Source organism: Serinus canaria, chromosome Z (assembly GCF_022539315.1).
Source record: "Serinus canaria isolate serCan28SL12 chromosome Z, serCan2020, whole genome shotgun sequence".
Classification (NCBI taxonomy): domain Eukaryota; kingdom Metazoa; phylum Chordata; class Aves; order Passeriformes; family Fringillidae; genus Serinus; species Serinus canaria.
In genome coordinates this window covers 49326198-49347593 of record NC_066343.1, presented here as the reverse complement: position 1 = coordinate 49347593, position 21396 = coordinate 49326198, and the positions used below count along the sequence as shown (strand labels likewise).

The window sequence follows — 21396 nt, the reverse complement described above, 5'->3', positions numbered from 1 at the left end:
GCTTTATGAAACAGTTGGCTCTTGAGATCTCACACTAAACCCTTTTAATAAAGGAGCATTATATCATGAAAACTGTTTGAATTCCAGGTAGATGTCTGCATCCCTGTGGTCCCCTGTGGGTTGCAGGGGCACAGCTGCCTCACCATGGCCTGCACCATGGGCTGCGGGGGAATCTCAGGTGTGGCCCCTCCTTCTCCACTGCTTTGTGTCTGCAGAGTTGTTCCTCTTGCAGGTTCTCACATTACTCTTCTGTAGCCACAATTAATCTGCCCAGAAACTTTCTTCCCCCCTTCTTCTTAAATCTGCTGTCACCATTACCACCATTTTTTAACATTACCACCATTTTTGATTGGCTCAGCGTTGACCAGTAGAGAGGTCTGTCCTGGATCTGGCTGGCGTTGGCTCTGCTGGACGTAGGAAAACTTCTGACAGCTTCTCACAGAAGCCAGTGCTGTAGCCCTCCTGCTAGCAATACCTAGCCATGCAAATCCAATACAGGTTTTTATAAAACTCTCCTTAATGCTTTCTTCAAAATAAAGTGCTGCTTTTTAATTTCACTGTATAGCTGTCTTAAAGATAATAATGCCTGTAATTTGAAGTTGTTTTATTATGTTGAAAGGCTTTTTCCACCCTCATTCTCATTGCACTTAAAAAAATAATACACTTGGAAATGTACTGCAGATTGTGCGTGGTTTCTTTCTGTTGTCCACAAAGTATTTTCTTAGTTATCTTCTTTACTGCCTGGCATCCATGCCAGACAGGTTTGATTGTACAACCATAGCCTCTGCTGCTGACCCGAATTAATGAGTGCATCACTTACTTTGCAGAGAGATCTCTGTGTATATTCAGTGGCCACTTTCTGCGTGAAGGTAGATTGCTGAACTGCAAAGATTAATTTATTACATTCTTTAAATGGTGAAATGATTACTTCAAGTGATTGTAAAAAGATGTAGGAGACTTCTTTCTTTGGATTCTGTTTACCTGACTGCTGTTGGCATTGTTCCATGAAAATAACAGCAGTACAATAAACCATGGTCCCGTCCTTTAAAATGATGGTGGCAGTGATGAGAGATAGCAGTTCTTCCATTCACTTGAGTTGGAATTCTTTAAAAGAATCCTACTGACTACTGAAGAAAGCATTATTACCATTACTCGGTTAGTACCATAGACATTACATATAAATAGTACTTCTAGGAAAGTATGAAATTAAACTTCAAACCTTTTTTTTTTTTTTGGTTCATGTGTAACCCATCTGGTTGTCATTTTCTTTATTCTTCCATACATTCTTTTACTATTTCAACTTCTATTTTTCTGGACTTTTTTAAATAGAGAACTGATTTGAGTTACAATAAGAGTTTTCTGAGGTAATATCTCTACTGACTTAGAAATACTGATTCTTTTGTTTGTATTCCTTCCCTCTGATTGAGTTAAAGGAAGGGCAATCACCCACCAAAGCCTTGAACTGCCGTTGTTTGTATCTCAGTGCATTTCAACATATGAAAGAGTATCGTTGAAGGAAAAGTTGTCCTGGATATACTAATCTGCTGTATAATGTAAGGGTAAAATTTCATGTGCATTCATTTCTGATCTGCTTTTTTTATAAGCTCAAGTTGAAAAAAAAATTGTTAGCAGTGAAATGGGTAATATATGGGAGGAGACTGCATAATGTGATGTTGGTTCATAATAAGCACACTCTGTGAGCTTTGATTATGTTTAGACATATCTTAAGAAACATGTATATTTGTAACTTTTAGTTACAAAATTTGATGATAGAAATGCAGAGACCAACCCACCTTTTGCTTGAACTTCTAATTGTATAAACTTTTACAACAGCAAGCTTTTTTATATGTTTTATACCTGAATTGAAAGAAAAAAATAAATTCTGACAGAACTAGTAAGTCAGCATTTCACTTCATGTTTGTTTGGAAGTGACTCTTACGGTTAGTTATCTAAAACCATAAGGTATGTCAGGCAGAACCTAGATTAACTCATCCGCATGTATAGTAAAAGAAGGAACAGTCATTGCTAGCAAGAATGTAAAAAAAAATTGAAAATATGTTAAATATCCAGCTGCTTTAATAAGTTCACAACTCAAAAGAAAAGTTTGGAAGGGTTGTGACTGCTCCCTTAAGGTTTCATTAAAGTCAAGGAAACTGAGGTTTGGCTATAACTGTTTTATAGGTGATAGTTTCGGGAGACACACTGCAGCTATTTGGGAAGGGAAAAAGAATTAAAAATAATCATTGTGATGCAGGATTGCATCCGTGTGTAGGTAAGTGACAGGTAGAGCATATGATTTAGAACAGATTGGCTGCCTTTTTGTAGGAATGTACACTGGCTAGTACATCTCTCCAAGAAACCGCTTAATTCTGAAGATTTTACATTCTGAGGTGAACTAAAATATCTTCTTACTAACTGGAGTGCCCAGTTGTGAGATTTTTTTTAGTGTGGTATATAAACTGGAAATAGCAAATTAAGGCAGTGTCATTTTCTGAGTGAAGACTTTTTCTGCAGGAATAATGAACTTTTCTGGATTGAGACAAGTATTTCAGACTTTCAGAGAAAGTCTCATTAAAACTTTCTCTAGTTAAGTTATTACTTAACTAGAGAAAGTTTTAATGAGACTTTCTCTAGTTAAGTAATAACTCTTCTTGATTTGCTTTTCAGTCTGTATGACAAACATTACTTACCTAATTCCACTTCAGTTTTTTTTCTCTCTTAAAGATACCAATATAGTCTTCTGCAGTAATGCAGCATTACGTCCCGTTTGTTGTTCCAGGAACTTTAGATTTCTTCTGGTAATATTAAGATCAGAAAAGACCAAGTTCTGTCTATTAGTCCTTTTTCTCTCTCTCTCTCTCTCTCTCTCTCTCTCTCTCTCTCTCTATCTCTAATTTGCAAATGAATACAAAATACACTCTTCTAAAGGAAGAGTGAAGTAGAAATCAATTTGCAGTAGCACCTATATAGCTGTAAATACTTTATAAAGAAACTTACTTTGTCAATAAAATAATGAAATAGAATTCCAGATAATAAGGCAGGTATGGTCTATGTCATCACTGACTACGCTGCATAAAAATAATACACATCAAAGAAGCTTGAAAGCAGAATCCTGAATAGTATGTGTAAAATAGAATTCCCAAGTTTATTTTCCCTTATCTAGTTCTACTTGAAAAGCCAAGGGTCATTTTGATCACTTAACAATTTATTTTCAAAGTGGAAAAAGATAGCCGGTGTCATCTCTGCAAAAGCCTGTTAGCTCAGAAAAAAACACAGAAAAAGCCAAGTAAATGCCTGAGTTAAACTGACTATTTTTACTACAAAATTTTAGTATTGCCTTATAGATTTCCTGTGATGTCTTACCCAGTTTTCTGGTTTTGTAGACTTCAGGCTCGAATTGCTCACAGAATCCAGGAACTGGAGAACTTACCTGGTTCTCTGCCCCCTGATCTGCGGACCAAAGCTACAGTGGAGTTGAAGGCACTTCGGTTACTGAATTTCCAACGCCAGGTAATGCCATTTACTTGAGGAAAATTTTCATAGCAATCACAGGCCAACCTGTTCATGCAGCAGAGAGTAAACTGGAAAAAGATTTAGGGTTAGCGCGAAGTGTAAGCAGATTGTGCATGAGAGCTGACATAACCCACAAGCAAATCGCAGAAATGTTACATTTTATTTTGTTTTGGTAGTAAAAATGTGCAGGGGTTACTTCCGTTCCTTGCTTTATCTTCCAGTGTAGAATGTGACCATAGAACTGTGTCTTTTGAAATGAATATGACAGTGGTACAAAGACAAAATAAGTTCTGGACCCACTGCAGGCTGATTTTCAGACTTTTCAACAAATACCTCTTTCTGGACGTACTTAGTATTTACACAAGTCCCCTTGTTTTGATAAAAGTTGTGTGTTGGTGTTTTGTGTGGTATTTATCTGTGATTTGTTTGTGGTATTTCCACTATGCTACAGACTTTGAAAATGAAACATAGCAGGATCATACATAAAATATAAATTGAATGTTGAGTGCCTGTATCAGCAAATCAGTTTCAGAAAAGGAATCAAATTGCCAGACTGTTACGGGCCTCATGCCATTGGCTTTTACAGCTAGTTTGGAAGAACAAAGATGTGATTTGGCAGGTCAAGCAAAATACTTCCTGACAAAAGCCTTGGCCGGAGTTGTGCCATGGTGTCCAAGTCTCCCTTCCTTTCTACCCTTGGCACTCCTTTGTAATGAAGTTTTGTCAGAGGTCAGATGAAAAGCAGCAGGCTCTCCCTGCTCCTCTGCTGTGACTGTGGCAATACTGTTCCAAGTTCTTAAGGTTTACCTCTCCCACCTGTCTTCTGTACAGCTGGCAGTGAAACAAATGGTCAGTTATGTTCAGGTCCAGCACTAGAAAACGTGCTATGTATGTGGTTCATTTGTGTTTTATTTTGATGGTGTAACATCTTGGCTGGCCCCTTTTACTGCAGCAGGATGGTTCTTACCAGCATCTTGTAAAGAGAGAAGAAATTATGAATAAAAGTAATTAATGCTTTTGACCATTCTGAAGGTTAAAATTTTTTGTTTAGGGTAACAGATGTAGCTGTTGCAACTCTATCAATGCTGTATCTTTTCTTTATAATAGAACTGTAATAAAAAGGGAAGAGGAGACTGTGATATATTTTGAACTCTTTACCTTTCTACTCTGCCAGAACAGTGTTTAAAGTTGTTTTATTAAGAGCTACTATATTTTTTGAGTGTTTGTCTTTTCCCCTCTCCCTCCACTGGCAGTTAAGACAAGAGGTAGTAGCCTGTATGCGTCGTGACACAACTCTGGAGACAGCATTGAACTCCAAAGCCTACAAACGAAGCAAGCGGCAGACTTTAAGAGAGGCTCGTATGACAGAAAAGCTTGAAAAACAGCAGAAGATAGAACAGGAGAGGAAGCGTAGGCAGAAGCACCAGGTATTTTAGCTTATTAGGTGTTTGCCCCATGACAGAAGTGCACCTTGCTTTGCTGTGCAGATGCTCTCTTCTACATGTTTTATTTACCTTTGGCGTTTTTCTGATTAAAAAACTCAAAGCACTGTGATAAGTAATTGAAAGACTGTGAGATCAGAACTCCTACGTTCCTGATTTCAAATCCTTGCTAGGTCAGAGTGCCTGCACTAACTTGATTTTCTTTCTAGGAATACCTGAATAGCATATTGCAGCATGCTAAAGATTTTAAAGAGTACCACCGGTCAGTTGCTGGGAAAATTCAGAAACTTTCTAAAGCTGTGGCAACTTGGCATGCCAACACTGAACGTGAGCAGAAGAAGGAAACTGAGAGAATTGAGAAAGAAAGAATGAGGAGACTAATGGTAAGAAGTAGAGGAAGGGAAGATGGTTATTTTAGTTAAAGTTTTATACTGGATCCTTTTAAAATGCTTAACTATTATCTCAGCCAATCCCATCTGTTTTCTTTGTGAAGTACTCAGTAATGAAAAAGTATAAATCCAAAACGACTACATTTTGTTATGTATGTTTCTGTTAATGGTAGTTTGATACTATTGAATTTAACATATGGCTCCTTCCTTTTTAAGGTTTTTGTATAGAAATATCTTGGTGGTTTCTACTAGCATGAAAACTTAGCACAGCCACTTCTGAATAACAGCAACTTATTCTTATTAACTTCATATATTAACACTTATGTACAATTGCAGGGGTATTGGTCCATTTTACAATTAATGGACTTCAGTTTATTTCCAGGTAGATAGTTTGGAAGATTCCAGATGATTACGTTGTTCATGCATCACTCCACAATTTTTACATACAGTTCATTCCACACATGAAAGTACCTAACCAATAATAGTAACACATGTATCTTGAGAATGAATAGCAGTCAGTTCTACCCATGTAATGCTTCAAATCATACTCCTTACCATTTCATGTTTTTCCTTCCCTGTACCCTCACAACATCAGTTGCATCGTTCTAAGAACAGAGTAAAATGGGTTTATGTATAATCATGTCTCTTCAGAATGCTGTGGACCATTTGGAGGGCTGCCTAGATTTCAGGAATTAAAATGATTCTAGAATTCAAGCATAAAAAGATCAGTGCATATGTACAAGTGACTTGGGGTAGAAAAAATTCTTCAACATTTTATAATGTTTCACCAACACAGAATGAAAGGAAATTGACAAGCTTACTTTGTAACTTGTGGGCAAAACAGTAAGTATCTAATAGAGGTGCAGATATAAATGCTAATTCCTGTCCAGAATATGTTCCTACCATGAATATAGTGAATGAGTGTGAACAGTTTCATTTTAAAAATCACAAAATGAAATGCAAAAAAAATTAAATATGATAATGATAGAAACTTGGAAATGAAAGCTTGTGTAAATTAAGAACTTGCATAAGAGAATAAGAAATTTGTAGGCCCTAGAGAATTTCTTAAAATTATGTCGTAATCAGTATTATAGAGCTTTTTATAATTGGAGGTCATCATCAGCAGTTGATCTATCCTAGCTTATAAAAATGTTATTCATTAGCAAAAAAAGAGCTGATTTTAAATAAAAGCAATATTGACATTTGGGAAATACTTCAGTGTATTGTGAGATTCAGCTTATGCAAAATTGAACATGCAGTGTGATAAGTAATGAAGATGTGTACTGCTGAAAAGAACAAAGTAGATTTGAATGTCCAGAAATGAAACAGGACACCAGTGCTTCCAGATGATCAATGCTTTCTCCTAAAACCTCACCAAGACTGGATAAAGTCTTACCATTTATACAGAATTTCACAAACATTTTCAGTTAAGGGTTTTGCACCTACTGCTCAGTTAAATCCTTCTGCAAAACCAATCTGTGTGTTTTGTTAATGGGGTTACTTTGCCTATTTAGTTCTTGTCCAGTTGTGAATTTGGAATACACAGATGTGTACTGGTGGGTTTTTTAAAAACATCATCTCCTCTCAGATGCTTTTCATGGTCTATGAAAATGTGCTTTAAAACTTCTAAACTTCTTGAACTAAAACTTCTTGAACTTCTTCTTGAACTTTTTCTAAAACTATCTTTTGAGGAATGCTGAATTCATTCCACAAATTTCTCTTCATTTACTATGATTAGAAACTGTCATTGTGTCACAGCTCATTAGCAGTACTATATATGTATCATGGAAAAATGGGTGTTGGTGTGATTTTAAAAGATGCTGTCAAGACAAGCTCAGACATATAAAAGAAGTACCTTGGCTATATTACACAGACTGTTTATTCAGCCACATTAGAAGCAACAAAAACAACAACAACAATCATAATGATAATTTATTTTTCCTGAAAACTTGGGGTTTGACCATCGTACTTTTAATAGGTTGAACATAGCAGTGGAATTTTGCAAGCTGTTTTGCAAGCTCAGTTTGAACATTATAGCTATTCTTACTGTATGCCATTCTGGTGTCTCTAGAAAAGCAGGAGATTTCCCAGAGTGCTGTATTTTAAAGTAATCATCTTTAAAGTATTTCTGGCTTGTGTTTGGTTTTTATACAGCACTGTATACTTCCTTAATTTGTTGTTTCAGCCAAAATTGAGACAAGCACCTCTGCTGCTTTTTTGTATTTTTCTGACATTCTGCATTATATCATCACAACATATGAAAATAATATTTGTTGTATGTCCAACATTCACAGTATGACAAGGGTGCAGAAGTTATCAGGATGACTCAGATAGGGTTTATCTGGTGAATCCTGTTTCTGATAATGAGCTCCGTCAGAGATAAAATAAAACCAGAGTAGAACAGTGGTACATAAACAACAAAAAAAAAGTTCACATGACATCTAGAAGAAAAGGGTCTGTATTCATACTGGAAAAAGGACTAAATGCAATTTTATGTCCAGCTCCTGTGTTCCCCCCCAATGAACTAACTGCCTGTACTTCATGTCTTCAAAAAGTCGTCTCTGAATGAGACATACCATCTCTGTTTCTGGACATTCAATCTGCATAATGTAACATTGATTTTTTTTTTTTTTTTCCTCCATTGCCAGTCATAAGTACTGCAGATTTTTCTAGTCATTAGTCTGTGAGAGTATGAAATGTGTAGAATCGTAGAATCTCTGTCTCAGAGTCACTCAGCCTGTCAGGCAGCTCTCTAGTTGAATCACCTTCCAGAAGTGTTAACATGGAGTTCAAAAAAGGTTGCTCAAAGATTTTTTCAGTCCTAACATCAGAAATTGCACAGTCTCTAGGATCAGAAATGGCACAGCTTCCCTGCCTATTTAGGTCCTTCTGAAGCTTAGCCCAGCCCTTGAGCATATTGACAGATATCCTGTGGTTTCATGTCCTCTTCAAACGTGACTGAAGAGCCGTCCATCCCTTCTTCTGTGTCACTGATAGACATGTTAAACACAACATGATGCAGGGACTCCTGTGGTATGGCTCTTCATATTGTCTTCAGATAAAGTATGACCTCTTGACACCTTGCAGTGAGGGATTTTGGGTGTATTGGGGGACGACAAGGTGAGCAGGACCCAGCAATTTGCACTTGCAGACTACGAAGCCAACCGTATCATGGACTACATCAAAAGCCAAGGCCAGTGATATGGCAAAGTGCCCTGCCCTGTTAAGTCACGACAACCCCACTACAGTCTGAGGCAGAGTGTCTTGAAAGCTGCAGAGCAGAAAAGGATGTGGGAGTGTTGGTTGACAGCAGCTGAACATAAGCCAGCATGTGCCCAGGTGGCCAAGAAGGCCAATGGCATCTTAGCCTGTACCAGCAATAGTGTGGCCAGCAGGACCAGGACAAGGATTGACCCCTTGTACTCAGCACTGGTGAGGCCACACCTCAAATCCACTACTGAGTTTTGTGACCCCACTTGGAGAAGGATACTGAGCTGCAAGAGCATGTCCAGAGGACGGCAGTCCCTGAGGAAGGTTCTGGAGCACAAGTCCCATGAAGAGTAGCTGGGGCACCTGGAGTTGTTTAGCCTGGAGAAAAGGAGGCTTGGGGGGTCCTCATTGCTCTGTACAGCCCTCTGAAAGAGGGGATTGTAGCAAGGTGGGGATTGGTTCATATTCCCAGGTAACAAGCAGTAGGACAAGCAGAAACAGTCTCAAGTTGTGCCAGGGAAGGTTTTGACTGGATTTTAAACAGAAGTAAGTACTTCACTGAAAGGGTTGTCAAGCATTGAAACAGGTTGTCTGGGGAAGTTCAGAAAGCATATGGATGTCGTGCTTGATGACATGGTTTACTGGGAGACCTGGCAGTGTCAAGTTGATGGTTGGACTTGGTATCTTTGGTATCTTCCAGTCTTAATAATGATTCTGTGATTCTATGAAAGTATGGTTAGAGTAGGTGTTAGGAAGAAATGCTTTACTCTGAGAGTGGTGAGACACTAGAACAGATTGCTCTGAAAAGCTGTCAATGCCCCATGCCTAGAAGTGTTCAAGGCCAGGTTGGATGTGGTTTTGAGCAATGTGGTCTGGTGGAAGGTATCTCTGCCTGTGGCAGGGGAATTTGAACTAGATGATCTCTAAGGTCCCTGCCAACCCCTATGGTGATGTGACATATTTATACAAATATATAACTCTCTGGGCCTGATCATCTACGAGCTCTTTTACCTATGTAGCTGCTCCTCTGTATAGATCATAACGACCTAAGATAACACTTTATTATTGACATAGGAGTTGGACAGTGTGCATTCACCATCTTTTGTGTCGTGACAAATATCTCTTCTGTGTCACTAGGCTGAAGATGAAGAAGGCTACCGTAAGCTGATTGATCAAAAGAAAGACCGACGCCTGGCCTACCTGTTGCAGCAGACAGATGAGTATGTGGCTAACTTGACTAACCTGGTATGGGAGCATAAACAGGCACAGGCAGCCAAAGAGAAGAAGAAGCGAAGGAGAAGAAAGAAGGCAAGTAGTTACAGCTGATATTTTTTAGGCATTTCTTCTTCAAAACCAATTTAAATGTTGCTAAATATTGTGATGCCCAGTTGTCATACATGTACCAGGGTGTCTAAAATAATCTACACCACCAAATTCTTAATGCTGAGGGAACTCATCTCTCTCTCTGTTGAAATATATATATACTTTTATTAACTCAGAAGAAGGTGATAAGAGGCAGGATTATAAAATTCTTAGCTGCTGCTCTCCTCATGACACTAAATTGCTCATAAACTTTTTACAGGTAAAATTGAGACAGATATTAGGATTAATGTACCCAAAAGGAATGCAGCGTATCAAAAATACATTCTGGGAAGAAGATGGCAAGAGTCTGGGTTGTGTAGCTGTCTCATCCAGGACACGTATTTTAGACCTCCACATTATGTACTGGGTGCAGTCCATTTTGTTAGGACCATTGAAAATAGCTAAGAAACTTGGCTAGGTTTATTATAGTAAATGGATATTTTGCCAGTACTATTGTTCATTGTACTTTTTTAACCTTTAATTGAAACTTTCCAAGAGTTTTCTTTACTTTTCTTCATATAAAATATATAATTGTCTTTCCATGACTGTGGAACACATTGCAATTAGTGGACACTGTGTGCTATTTGCAGGTCATACACTTTCAGTTCTTAGGCTTTTATATTTTGTAATTCATAAAAAGTTTAATCTACTAATAGCTGTAGTTAATGTTTTGTACTTACAGAAAAACAAGAAAAGAGAGTTCTTAGGATTTTCTCCAAGAAATGGCAGTAAGGAAGTAGATGATGAAGAAATAATCTTTGCCAGGCTCATTATAAAATATTCAAGTGAACCTTGGATTCCAAGTAGAATAAAATTTGAGATTAGTCCATTCTTTCTCTGGGATGCAGTTTCTGTGATCTTCATGATAGATTTTCTCTTGTTTGTTCTTTCATATTCCTCTATTTGTGTTTTCTGTCTCTAGCTTCCTACTGTTGTCATTCATAAGAAAAAATATTCCATATGAGATTTTCATCTTCTAGGCTAGTTCAACTTGCTGTGCAGCTTTTCACTTTAGTGTTATTAGTTTTTCCTGTCATTGTGCAGAAAACTAAAAAAACATGCCTTCCTGCTTTTCAATACTGAGATTTCCCCAATTCAAGGGTTAAGTTGTCAACATTAAAGATCTGTTTGCATGGTACAATATAAAAGTGCAAGATGTCTGTCATTATTTACATTTATTTTCTTTGTAGTATGTTCTTATTTCCAAAATTTTTAACTGTAGGTTATAAATGTTCTCACAGCAGATTGTGATTTTTGCACAGTGAACAGTGCTGATGATTACTGCTTGTCTGTGATTTGAGTTGTAAGGTTCTTTTCCATTGCCTGTAGCTAAGCTATTAAAATCTTTATGTATTAGACAACATTCTCTAGTGTAAAAGAATGGATCCTAGCCCTGGTTCATCTAGGGAAAAACTATCTTCAGTCAATGTAGTGTGTTCAGCCAAGAGTAGATACATGTTTTCATAACTTATCCTGCCCTTGTGTTTATTTAAAATCTTCACTTCTGGTACAGTTCCTTTCTTTGTCAGCAATAATACCTGCTGCACAGAAGTGCTGATGCAGGCAGCCTTGAAGCTTGTATTGTTCCTACTGAGCATCAGCTGCTGCATGTTCATTTCAAGTGCATGCTTTAGATAATGGAATTTAGTGGCAAAGAAAAAGGCTGAAGTATGATCTGAAGCAGATATTAAGGATTATATCAATATTGAGAAGTGCAGCTATTCCTCAAGTATACTTCTTAAACAAAAAAAAGAAATAACTTGATGGTCTATGTTGATCACATGCTTTAATAATACTTAGAAGTTTTCATCTCTAAAACACAATTTAAGAGATCACTTCTTGTTTGTCTATTCTCTTAACATTAGTGTCCAAATTATTTCACTGTAGTACTACAAATTCAGCAGTGTGACATAAGGAGAAGCTGTAAAATGTCCTTTCTCAAAATTGTTTAGGAAAGTTTGAATGTGGAAGCAAATCTTCTATCTTTTCTTTTTTCCTAATACTGTGCTGATGTTTTTAAGTAAGGTAAAAGAGGATAAGCTTTGAAGAAGATACTGCACATTTCTCAGGTTGGTGCCTGGAGAGAAAAAAATCTAGCTTTCTCCAGTGAAGAACTCCTGGGTTCCTTTTGTTTCTAGTTTGAGTAAGGTTTACACATGATTAGAATATGGTACAAAAAACTCTAAAAACACTCCTTCTAGTTAGTTGTCAGACCAAAGAATCCAAAATATTTACCCAAGATAAAAGTGCCTTGCATGAATGTACAGTCTGTGATGCCTGCTGACACCTTTAAAATGGAGGTTAAAGCAGTTTAGAGGAAATCAATAGTAAATAATGTGAAAATAGTTCACTGTTTTATTTGCATCAGAATAACCTATAAGCAGCTGAGCTTTAGGTCTGAGCTGGAAATTGAGTGGGCCAGCCACTTCTTACATGCAGATTTATATCATTGACTGAAGTGAGTAGGTACCCTCCTTAATATTAGTAAATGCTTTTTGTGTGTTTATTGTTCTGGGCCTGTCTCTGTTTATATCCATCCACACTTTGAATAACTTGAATCCTAGGCTGTTCAGAAATAAGTGAAATATATTAATGATCCAAAATGTTTGTATCATATAAAGTATACTTTCTATACCTTTAATCTGACCGTAGTATTTATGACTTCTTCATTTGTTGTAGAAAGCCGAAGAAAATGCAGAAGGAATGGCATCTGGTCTTGGTCCTGATGGAGAGGTATGAATTTTTACAAGGTGTTCTTTTTTCTTCTTGTTAGTTTTTGGTTTTTAAAAAAAGCAACTTTATAGTGATTATTCTTGATTGTGTGTAATGGCTATAACTTCGAAAAGAGTTAATGACAACTGTTCTAGGAGCTGTTTTTTATAAACAGAAATAATAATTTCATAGGTTAACATTTATGCTTCATCAAATTCTAAGATGAAAACTGTATTGAATCTTTCACTGAGCGTGATGAAGTCTCCCTCTCAGTTTTGTAACGTGCTTACAAGAAACAGTTTTCTTGCAGTCTGTATATAGACAGCTTACTTTCTGGTTTGAGCTCATGAACACGGTATAGTCCATCTTCTTATCTTTATAAAAAATACATGGTTGACATTGCATGTAATTGTCTTTCAGTCACAGGACTGAATCCAGTATTATGATGGATTAAGCCATCTGAAAATTCTTTCCTCCTCAGAAGCAAATGAAAATCAGAAATTTTTCTGTGTCATTCTTCAGATAATATTGTTCATTCAAACAGCAGAGCATAAGCTGCCTCGTTCAGAGCTCTTCTGTTAGTGCAGTTTTTCTATTCCACTTCATTTTTATACAAAGACTTTAGAATTGTATTTGTTTTAGTTGTGCTCTCTTTTTATACTTGAAAGTGGTAATTCTCCTAGTATAGTTAGAGTTATAGCAAAATACTTTATTATATTTGTATTTGCACAAGGAAAATGCACATAAAATTCCTGTAACTTCAGTATTAATGGAAATTGGCTGTGTTTTGCACTCTTGTCAGTCACTATTTAGAACTGTTCAGAATTAGTTTTTCTTGCTCATATGTATCTATTTGGAAAATATTCTTGGGTAGAAACAGTATTAGAAGGCAAAAAGTTTTTGAAATAAAAAAATCTGTGATTAAACATGGCAAAGAAATAACATGAAGTGTGATTATACTATTCTAGTTTTGTTACGACACAGTTAAGTAAGAGATTTTGTTCTTACAGGTGCTTCATCAGCTTAGTTAAAGAAATTAGGACAATGAATCTTTAAAACAGGCCTTTACTTAGAAAGTTAACTGAATTATTTAATTCTTGTTTAAAAAAAGCTGTAAAATCACTGTATGGTTTTTGTCTGTTGGTATAAACAACATGACATGATTAAAGGCCTATGAGAATACATTACTTGTGTCTTGATTCACAAAAACCAATAGCATGTTTTTTTCCATGTTTCTCTATTTAATTTGCTTGGGATGCTAGGATCTATTTGTGGGTGTCACATAGAATATGTTACACACAGAAATAATGTGACTCAGTGTTTGCTTAGTATGAAAGTGTGGCATCTATTAACAAAACTTAACTGGTTGTTCAGAACTGGAATTTTGATAGTGCTATTAGTTCTTTTTATTATGTAAGAAAAGTATGAAGTTCAGTTGCCTTATAGTGTAAAATGTCACTTGGATTTTTAGCCCATTGATGAGAGCAGTCAGATGAGTGACCTTCCAGTCAAAGTGACTCACACTGAAACAGGCAAAGTTCTTCTTGGACCAGAAGCACCCAAAGCAAGTCAACTGGATGCTTGGCTGGAAATGAACCCTGGGTAAGTAGTTAGTATACAAAGTAGAGTGTTTTTTCTGTTTGCGTTGATGTTTTTCATGTTATACTTTCTTTTCTACCATTTCTATTCTTGCTTTAGTATGTTGTGTGTAAGCTGAGTAGGAGATATATTGAACCTATTAGCTTCCACCTTTTAACTGTAATTCACAATATTTCTGTCATTTTTTACAGCTATGAAGTTGCTCCCAGATCAGACAGTGAAGATGAAAGTGGCTCTGAATATGAGGAGGAGGTATGTATCTTTAAAAATAAATACTGTAACAATACAGTAAAAAAGAAGTACTTATTTCATATTCCACTTTCCCCTTCTTTATAATGAAGAGGGGGAGGTGATAGCAGATGTGGAGGTGCATTAAGACTATTATGAACAGGAAAATTAATTGATACTGTAATTCTTGATTTCTAGCATTTGTTCTTTATATACTTTGTAAAGGCCTAACTGGTAATTGTGGTTAGGAAGAGTAAATAGTTTACTCTGATTATGAATGGTAATGAACTAGAATTTAGCAGGTTCCTGTTTTAAAATACATCCCAGAAAGTGCTGCATTGTGGCTTTGTGCTGAATGAAATTACCATCTTCAGCGTTTATGCATTGAAGGTTTTATAGGCAATAAAATATCATAGTTACTACTTATATGTTATGTTTATTAAAATTTTAGAGATTATGCAAGGGATTTATATTCATACTTTTCAGGGTAGGCTTACTTGATTCAGTATTTGGATGGTGATCTAATACTGTTATTACAAATATTCTAAAAAGAATTGTATAATTAACCCACACAAAGATCCCAGCCTTGCAGGGTTATCATATTACATACTATGAATAATGAAAATTGCATAGCATTTTCAGATCAGTGCTTTCTAAAGGAGAACAGAAATGAGGAATAGGGAAGGACCATGTTCAATCAACAGCCTGGTAGCAGAACTAGGTATAGTACTCAGATCTCCTAAGTTTAGCTGTCTTTACATTACTAGACCAAACAACCCCTGAAACTGACTGGACTGTGTGATGTTATGGTGTGTCTTTGTAGGAGTAATTTCTGGTAATGTAATTCTACACGTCTGTTACTATTAAGATAGGAGAGAAGGGTCTGATATCTGTCAGATTTTAGAATCTCAGTGAGATTTTACGTTGTTTGCTATCTGCTGCAACTGTAGTCAAAAGACAAGTTATTTCAAAAAGAGTGAAAATAACTGGTTTAAAAAAAATAAGAAACTAGAGGTCTAAATCAGTAGTACATGGCAGTATTTTAGGCTTTATTAATTTATAAGACATCTAGAATACAACATAAAAATACACATGGTATTGGAATACTCTCCATGAATGTAGTAGTCAGAAAAAGCATTTGGAAAGTAAGATCATTACAGGGTAAAATAATTTTTATTTCAAAGTATTATGACTTCCTGCTGGTTAATGTTTGTCAAAAATTATTCATTTTGTTGTGCTGCAATGCAATTTTATTGCCGAATAGGTGTAAATTTACCCTTATGATTCAGATGTCTGTCATAAAACACTGACCAATTAAAATTACCATTATGAGAATGCCATTTGGAAGTATGACTGAGGTACACGTTGCACTTCCCAGCACTTCTGTTCTTTTTCTGTATTTCTGCAGGATGAGGAAGAAGAATCAAGCAAATTAGAAACAGATGAGAAGATAGTCCTGGATCCTAACAGTGAGGAAGTTTCTGAGAAAGATGCAAAGCAAATAATTGAGTGAGTTTTCCTTAAGTACTGTTTATTAGGAGCTGTGATTTATAACAGTGGTGTTTCACAAGAGTAGTTTTCTCTAGATTACGGTGAATTGCTTTACTTCTCTGTTATAAATACCTGCAGGAGAAGGAACATGATCATTTAATTGTATACTCTTTATTCTCTTGCACCCTTTGATGTACTCACCTCACTCACAACTGAGGACTTGAACTGTTTCTTTAGACATGTAAGCCATGGTCAAAAAATACTTTTTTGTAGGAATTCACTCAAGTTCTTTTTCTGCTTTCCAGGACAGCCAAACAAGATGTGGATGATGAATATAGCATGCAATATAGCGCTAGAGGGTCTCAGTCCTACTACACTGTTGCTCATGCTATCACTGAAAGGGTGGAAAAGCAGTCTTCCCTTCTTATTAATGGCACCTTAAAACATTATCAGGTGAGAAATCATTCAAACTAAAACTATGAATTATGCCAAACATTTCAGTGTGATCTTTCAAACAGTAAACTGAAAATTTGTTAAAGAATACCAAGGCTCTAGTAGGTTAGAATTTGGAAGTAGGGACAAAGCAGTGATACCTGTCACAGATAATGTTACATACATACTCCTTGAATAATACAAACTTTTTACAGCTACCTCTACCTCTTCTTCATTGCAGGTGAATGATATTTTGATTTTGGTATCCTTCTCATTTACTAGTAATTTCATTTCGTACTGTTTTAATTTGTGGTGGGTTAACAGTATTTTCCTCTTCCAATATTTACAAGTTTAGAATTTTATTTTAAATTAAGGTCCTAATATTTTGGGCCAGTGATAGATACAACTTGAAAATAAAAAAAATGTTTTACTGTGGAGATGTCACATGTTCTTCACAGTCTTTCACTGGATTTCGTAACCAAGACCTTTGGTATTTTGCTATAAACTAGAATTCACATGTGATTGAAAATGTTCTTGATGCACATTTTCTACACTTCTGCTATCACACAACTTTCTAGTGAACTCCAACAACTTGCATGTTATCTCCAGTCAGAACATTGTTTGTGTGTGTGTGTGTGTGTGTGTGTGTATATATATATATATATATATATATATATATATATATATATATATAATATATTTTTCTACATAAAGAAGAATGATGTAGACAGAAGAGCTTTCCTCAATTCTGAAGTGACATTGTAGGTGGGACATACAGTGTCACTGCAGATTCCAGTCAGATCTTGATGACTTAATAGTAAATATGAATCAGTCCACATGTATGTAAGGCCAGTAAATTGGCAACATTATTTTGGATATTGTCTTGCAGGAAGAACAGACAATTACTTCAAGAGTGTATTGTAGAGTTTTCCCTCTAAACTTTCTCAGACCACCTAATGTCCTGCTCTCTCCATGCATTGGACACACTAAAACTCTGGATATGAGGAGCAGAAACTTCACATATCCATCAGTAACGTGATAGACACATTCAAAAATCTGTCTGAGAAGGGAATATTACTTTCTAGCAGTATTGCTTGGAGTGTGAAATTCTGTTATGTAGACATTGCTAAGCTACAGAACTCTGACTTCCTTCCAGCTCTGGAATTTTATACACAAGGCATATTGGGACAAACGTGGCCTACTCTGATGTGGAGTTCTGAACAGCAAATACTTAGCGGGCATGTGCTACAAGAGCTTTAGCATACCAGTGATATGGTTGGCAAGTGTGAGACTTCATGTTTTGTGTGGTTTTGATGAGTTTGGTTTTGAAAGATTTTAATTTACACAGGCAAATGTCGTAAAATACACACAGAAAATTTTAGCATTTGAGAGTGTTAAAACTGAGGAGCAGTTTCAACCTGCTGTGGTGTTTATCTGCCTTAATATGAGTGCCTCTGATGCTTTGTGTGCAGCAGTAAAACCTTTCTACATGAAATCTGACTTCATCTTACAGAGTGTTTTAAACAGAATGTGTTTTCCATGTAAAGATAGACAGGGGTCTCCATGCATATAGTATTACTAAAGGAAATCCAGCCTGTAGGTGACAGGGACGTCAGAACATTAGTTCCATGCTGCTGATTTATTATTAATTATTTTTGTGGGTTTTAAATAACTGAAACTCTTAATCTTCATTTCAGCTCCAGGGACTGGAGTGGATGGTTTCTCTCTATAATAACAATCTGAATGGAATTTTAGCAGATGAAATGGGACTAGGAAAGACAATACAAACTATTGCTCTCATCACTTACCTGATGGAGCACAAAAGACTCAATGGCCCCTATCTCATCATTGTTCCCTTATCGTAAGTAACAGGTCTCATTCTGGCATTATTGTCCTAAGCATTGCAGATTGGTTTATTTGGAACACAACATGCTGGCAAAACCAGAAAGCTGGTAAAACACTTGATTCTATTAATTATGGCAAACTGTATTGAATTTACTGTAATTCACTCTTAAGCCAAAAGAGGGCGATGTTTTTTTCTTTCCTACTACATGCAATCGCTTCACCTTTCAGCTTTTAACTCTGATAATAAAAATCTCTTGCTTAATTCTTTAAGCAGCTGGTGCCTCATCTGATACCATGCAAGCATACTTTAATGAAGTTTATATTTTAAGTACTGTATAGGTAGCCCTGGATACCTGGATGTAGCCTTGATTGATATACACTCTTTTGTTAGGTGTGCAGATGATGGTTGTCAGGGTTGCAGATTATGATTGTGCCACCCCCCTTTTACTTTTCCTTAGCTTTCCAAAATGCTGCTTGTTTTATAAATTTCTTTTAATGCATTTTCTTTTCTCCAAAGGTCAGGTGTGGGTTTTAGTCATTGTAGAAATCTTATAGAGTGTTGAGGAGTTATCTTATTTTTATGTGACTTGATTGATGTTGAGAGATTCCCTGGTAATTTCATTAGCTAATTTGTCCACCAATTGTGCTGAGCATGCAAATTTGTTCTAGAATTAGAATAAATTTGATTTGTGGTCATCTCTTGATTTCTTTTGAGGTGTCCTGTCTTCTGGCTGTGCTGCAGTAGTAACTGATAAACTAAGATAAATGCCGCAGGTGTGCTTAATTGAATGAATACAAATGATAAGCTTAGTTTGAAAAGAAATACTTAGGAGAAGATCTATATAGTGGAACTGTTATTAATGTAAATTTTCATGTGGGCACAGAAAAAAAATCTGTTTTCTTTTAAGTACTCCAGTGTTTTTTTCAGAAAGTCAGAGGAGCTAAAAGTTCTTTCTTTTATACATTTTAAAAGTTGACCTTCTCTGCCTTTCTACATTGCTAGTATTGCTGCCATCATTGATCCATGAAGAAGGGCAAAAAAAAGCAGTTGAAAAACCTCAAGGGTTTTTTTTTTGCTGTTGTCTCATGATAGCAGTTAGATTCAGTATAGCAACTTTTTTGTTGGGATCAAACAGCAGAAACAGTGCAAGAATGGGTCCTCATAGTGGTGGTTGGTGGCAGTACAAGTAGTTCTGCTTGAGTAGAGCACAGATAAAGTCTATTAATAGTTTCATTGGGCTGTATTTGAAAAGCTGTAGTGTCCATTTTTGGATGATGCATCTAGTATAGAGGAAATTGCAAATCTGTTTTTTGTCGGGAGACACCATTCTTATTGTTACTATGTTCCAAAGTATAAAGAGGCATGTAAAACACTACTTTTACTGGTTTCAGAAAGGGCTCGGAATATAAGCTGAATGAGTGTTTCACACTTTTTTTTTCTGGTTACTTCCCTCTGAGATGCTTGTATTTTATTGCAGTATATAAAGTGCATATTTTTAAAATATGTTGTTATTTATGTGGGTTGATTACATAAAATGTGTTGAAAAGCTGGCAACCACTTGGAAACACTTAAAAAGTTTGATCTGCAGATGATAAAACATGTTACTTTTTTTCTATAATCTCTGTAGGACTTTATCCAATTGGACGTATGAATTTGACAAATGGGCTCCTTCCGTGGTGAAGATATCTTACAAGGTTTGAGTTATTTTGTATGACTGTAGAATTGAAGGAATGAGAGCTAGAGACAGTTTTTCCTCTGCCTCTGCAAGCTTTTAAACTACCTGCTTGTCAGGTTTTCTCATGTACTAATCAGTGTGAGTTAGCCATGCTAAGACTATAATAAACTCTGAAAGACTGTAGAAATAAAACAACTGTAAATCATTGTACAAAATGCAGAACAAAATTGTTAATTATCACATTTGCAAGGCTTCTGAGAGTTACAAATGGTAGCTACCTAACATTTTATTCCTAGCTAAATACTTTCTTGTGTGGCTCCTGTAGTAGTGATAATAGCCCAGCAATTTGTAGGGAGACCAGATCACTTGGCTTTATATTTCCATGAGCCCCATCAGCAGCTTTACAGTCTAGCATAGGTTTAGGGAAGGCACTCTGAGAAAGTTTGGAATTTTGTCAATGTATTATTCACAATATGGTAGGCTTGCATATTCATCTGGTTGCTTATTGTCTGCTAATTCATAAAAAAAAATTTTTCTTCATCACAGTAAAGAATAACAACTCACATGTCTCTCCCTTTTAGGGTACACCCGCAATGCGCCGCTCACTTGTTCCTCAGCTTCGAAGTGGAAAATTTAATGTTCTTTTAACTACTTATGAGTACATAATAAAGGACAAACATATCCTTGCTAAGGTAATTTTAACTATTATCTCTCTATAGCAAGACCCAGACACCCTCAAGTGGTGCATATCACAAAACAAATTTTTGTTCTATGGGGAAGTTCCTGGTTGTTTTATGGGGAAGTTCCCAGTTTTTCTGTCCTTCAGTAAAAGTTATCCCTTCCATTTACATTTCTGTTTCTCAGTTTATGATTGAACTTCTCAGTCACAGCTCTCCCTTCTGTAAACACTAGGATTTTCCCAAATGTGTCCAGGGGACTAATTCCTTTGTGCAGTTCTGTCAGTACCGTATACCTGCCTGTCCTTGGAAGAACATGACTTTTCTCACCTCTGCGTAATAGTCAGCCTAATCCTCATCAGTGACTTTTAATTTTTTCTGTTATTTTTGTCCTGAAACTCATTCCTGTTAGAGCCTTTCCAGCTATGTGGTCACTTTTCCCCACATGACTAAATAGTTACCTGTATCATGAATTTGGTGTCCAGACTAGAGAGTCTACACATTGCACTTCTTAGGGGCTCACTGTTTCTCTTCAGGTAGGAATCAAATATAATTAATTTTAAAAATCTACTCTACTGTAAGGCCATTTCATGTGCACACAAAGCAGAGAATGCTATACAGAGAAACCATATTGGTCTTCCTGTAGTTTTGTTGTTCATTTTCACTTCATTGTCATGTGTTGCATACTGTATATTTACTGCATATCACTTGTTTGTCCTCTCTAATACAAAGGCAGTGCATCTTCTTAGTATCATTCTGAATGCTTGAAGACAGCTTGAGACTGCATAATGTTCTTTTTTCCTTTATTTTTTCCCCCTCT

General features: G+C 36.2%; 1 protein-coding gene across 7 annotated transcripts in view; it reads left to right on the top strand.

The window, feature by feature from the left end:
* Positions 1-21396, top strand: part of SMARCA2 (SWI/SNF related, matrix associated, actin dependent regulator of chromatin, subfamily a, member 2) — a 201783-nt gene that overhangs the window by 120858 nt on the left and 59529 nt on the right. For 6 of the 7 annotated variants that reach the window (XM_018918419.3, XM_018918420.3, XM_018918417.3 and 3 more), the window contains 12 exons: positions 3384-3510; positions 4767-4940; positions 5165-5338; positions 9692-9862; positions 12596-12649; positions 14100-14230; positions 14419-14479; positions 15864-15964; positions 16252-16399; positions 18076-18239; positions 19852-19918; positions 20481-20591. In XM_018918419.3, the coding sequence (XP_018773964.1) occupies positions 3384-3510; positions 4767-4940; positions 5165-5338; positions 9692-9862; positions 12596-12649; positions 14100-14230; positions 14419-14479; positions 15864-15964; positions 16252-16399; positions 18076-18239; positions 19852-19918; positions 20481-20591 (1483 nt within the window). The remainder of the gene's footprint in view (positions 1-3383; positions 3511-4766; positions 4941-5164; positions 5339-9691; positions 9863-12595; positions 12650-14099; positions 14231-14418; positions 14480-15863; positions 15965-16251; positions 16400-18075; positions 18240-19851; positions 19919-20480; positions 20592-21396) is intronic. The other variant, XM_050987298.1, reaches the window with a different exon arrangement.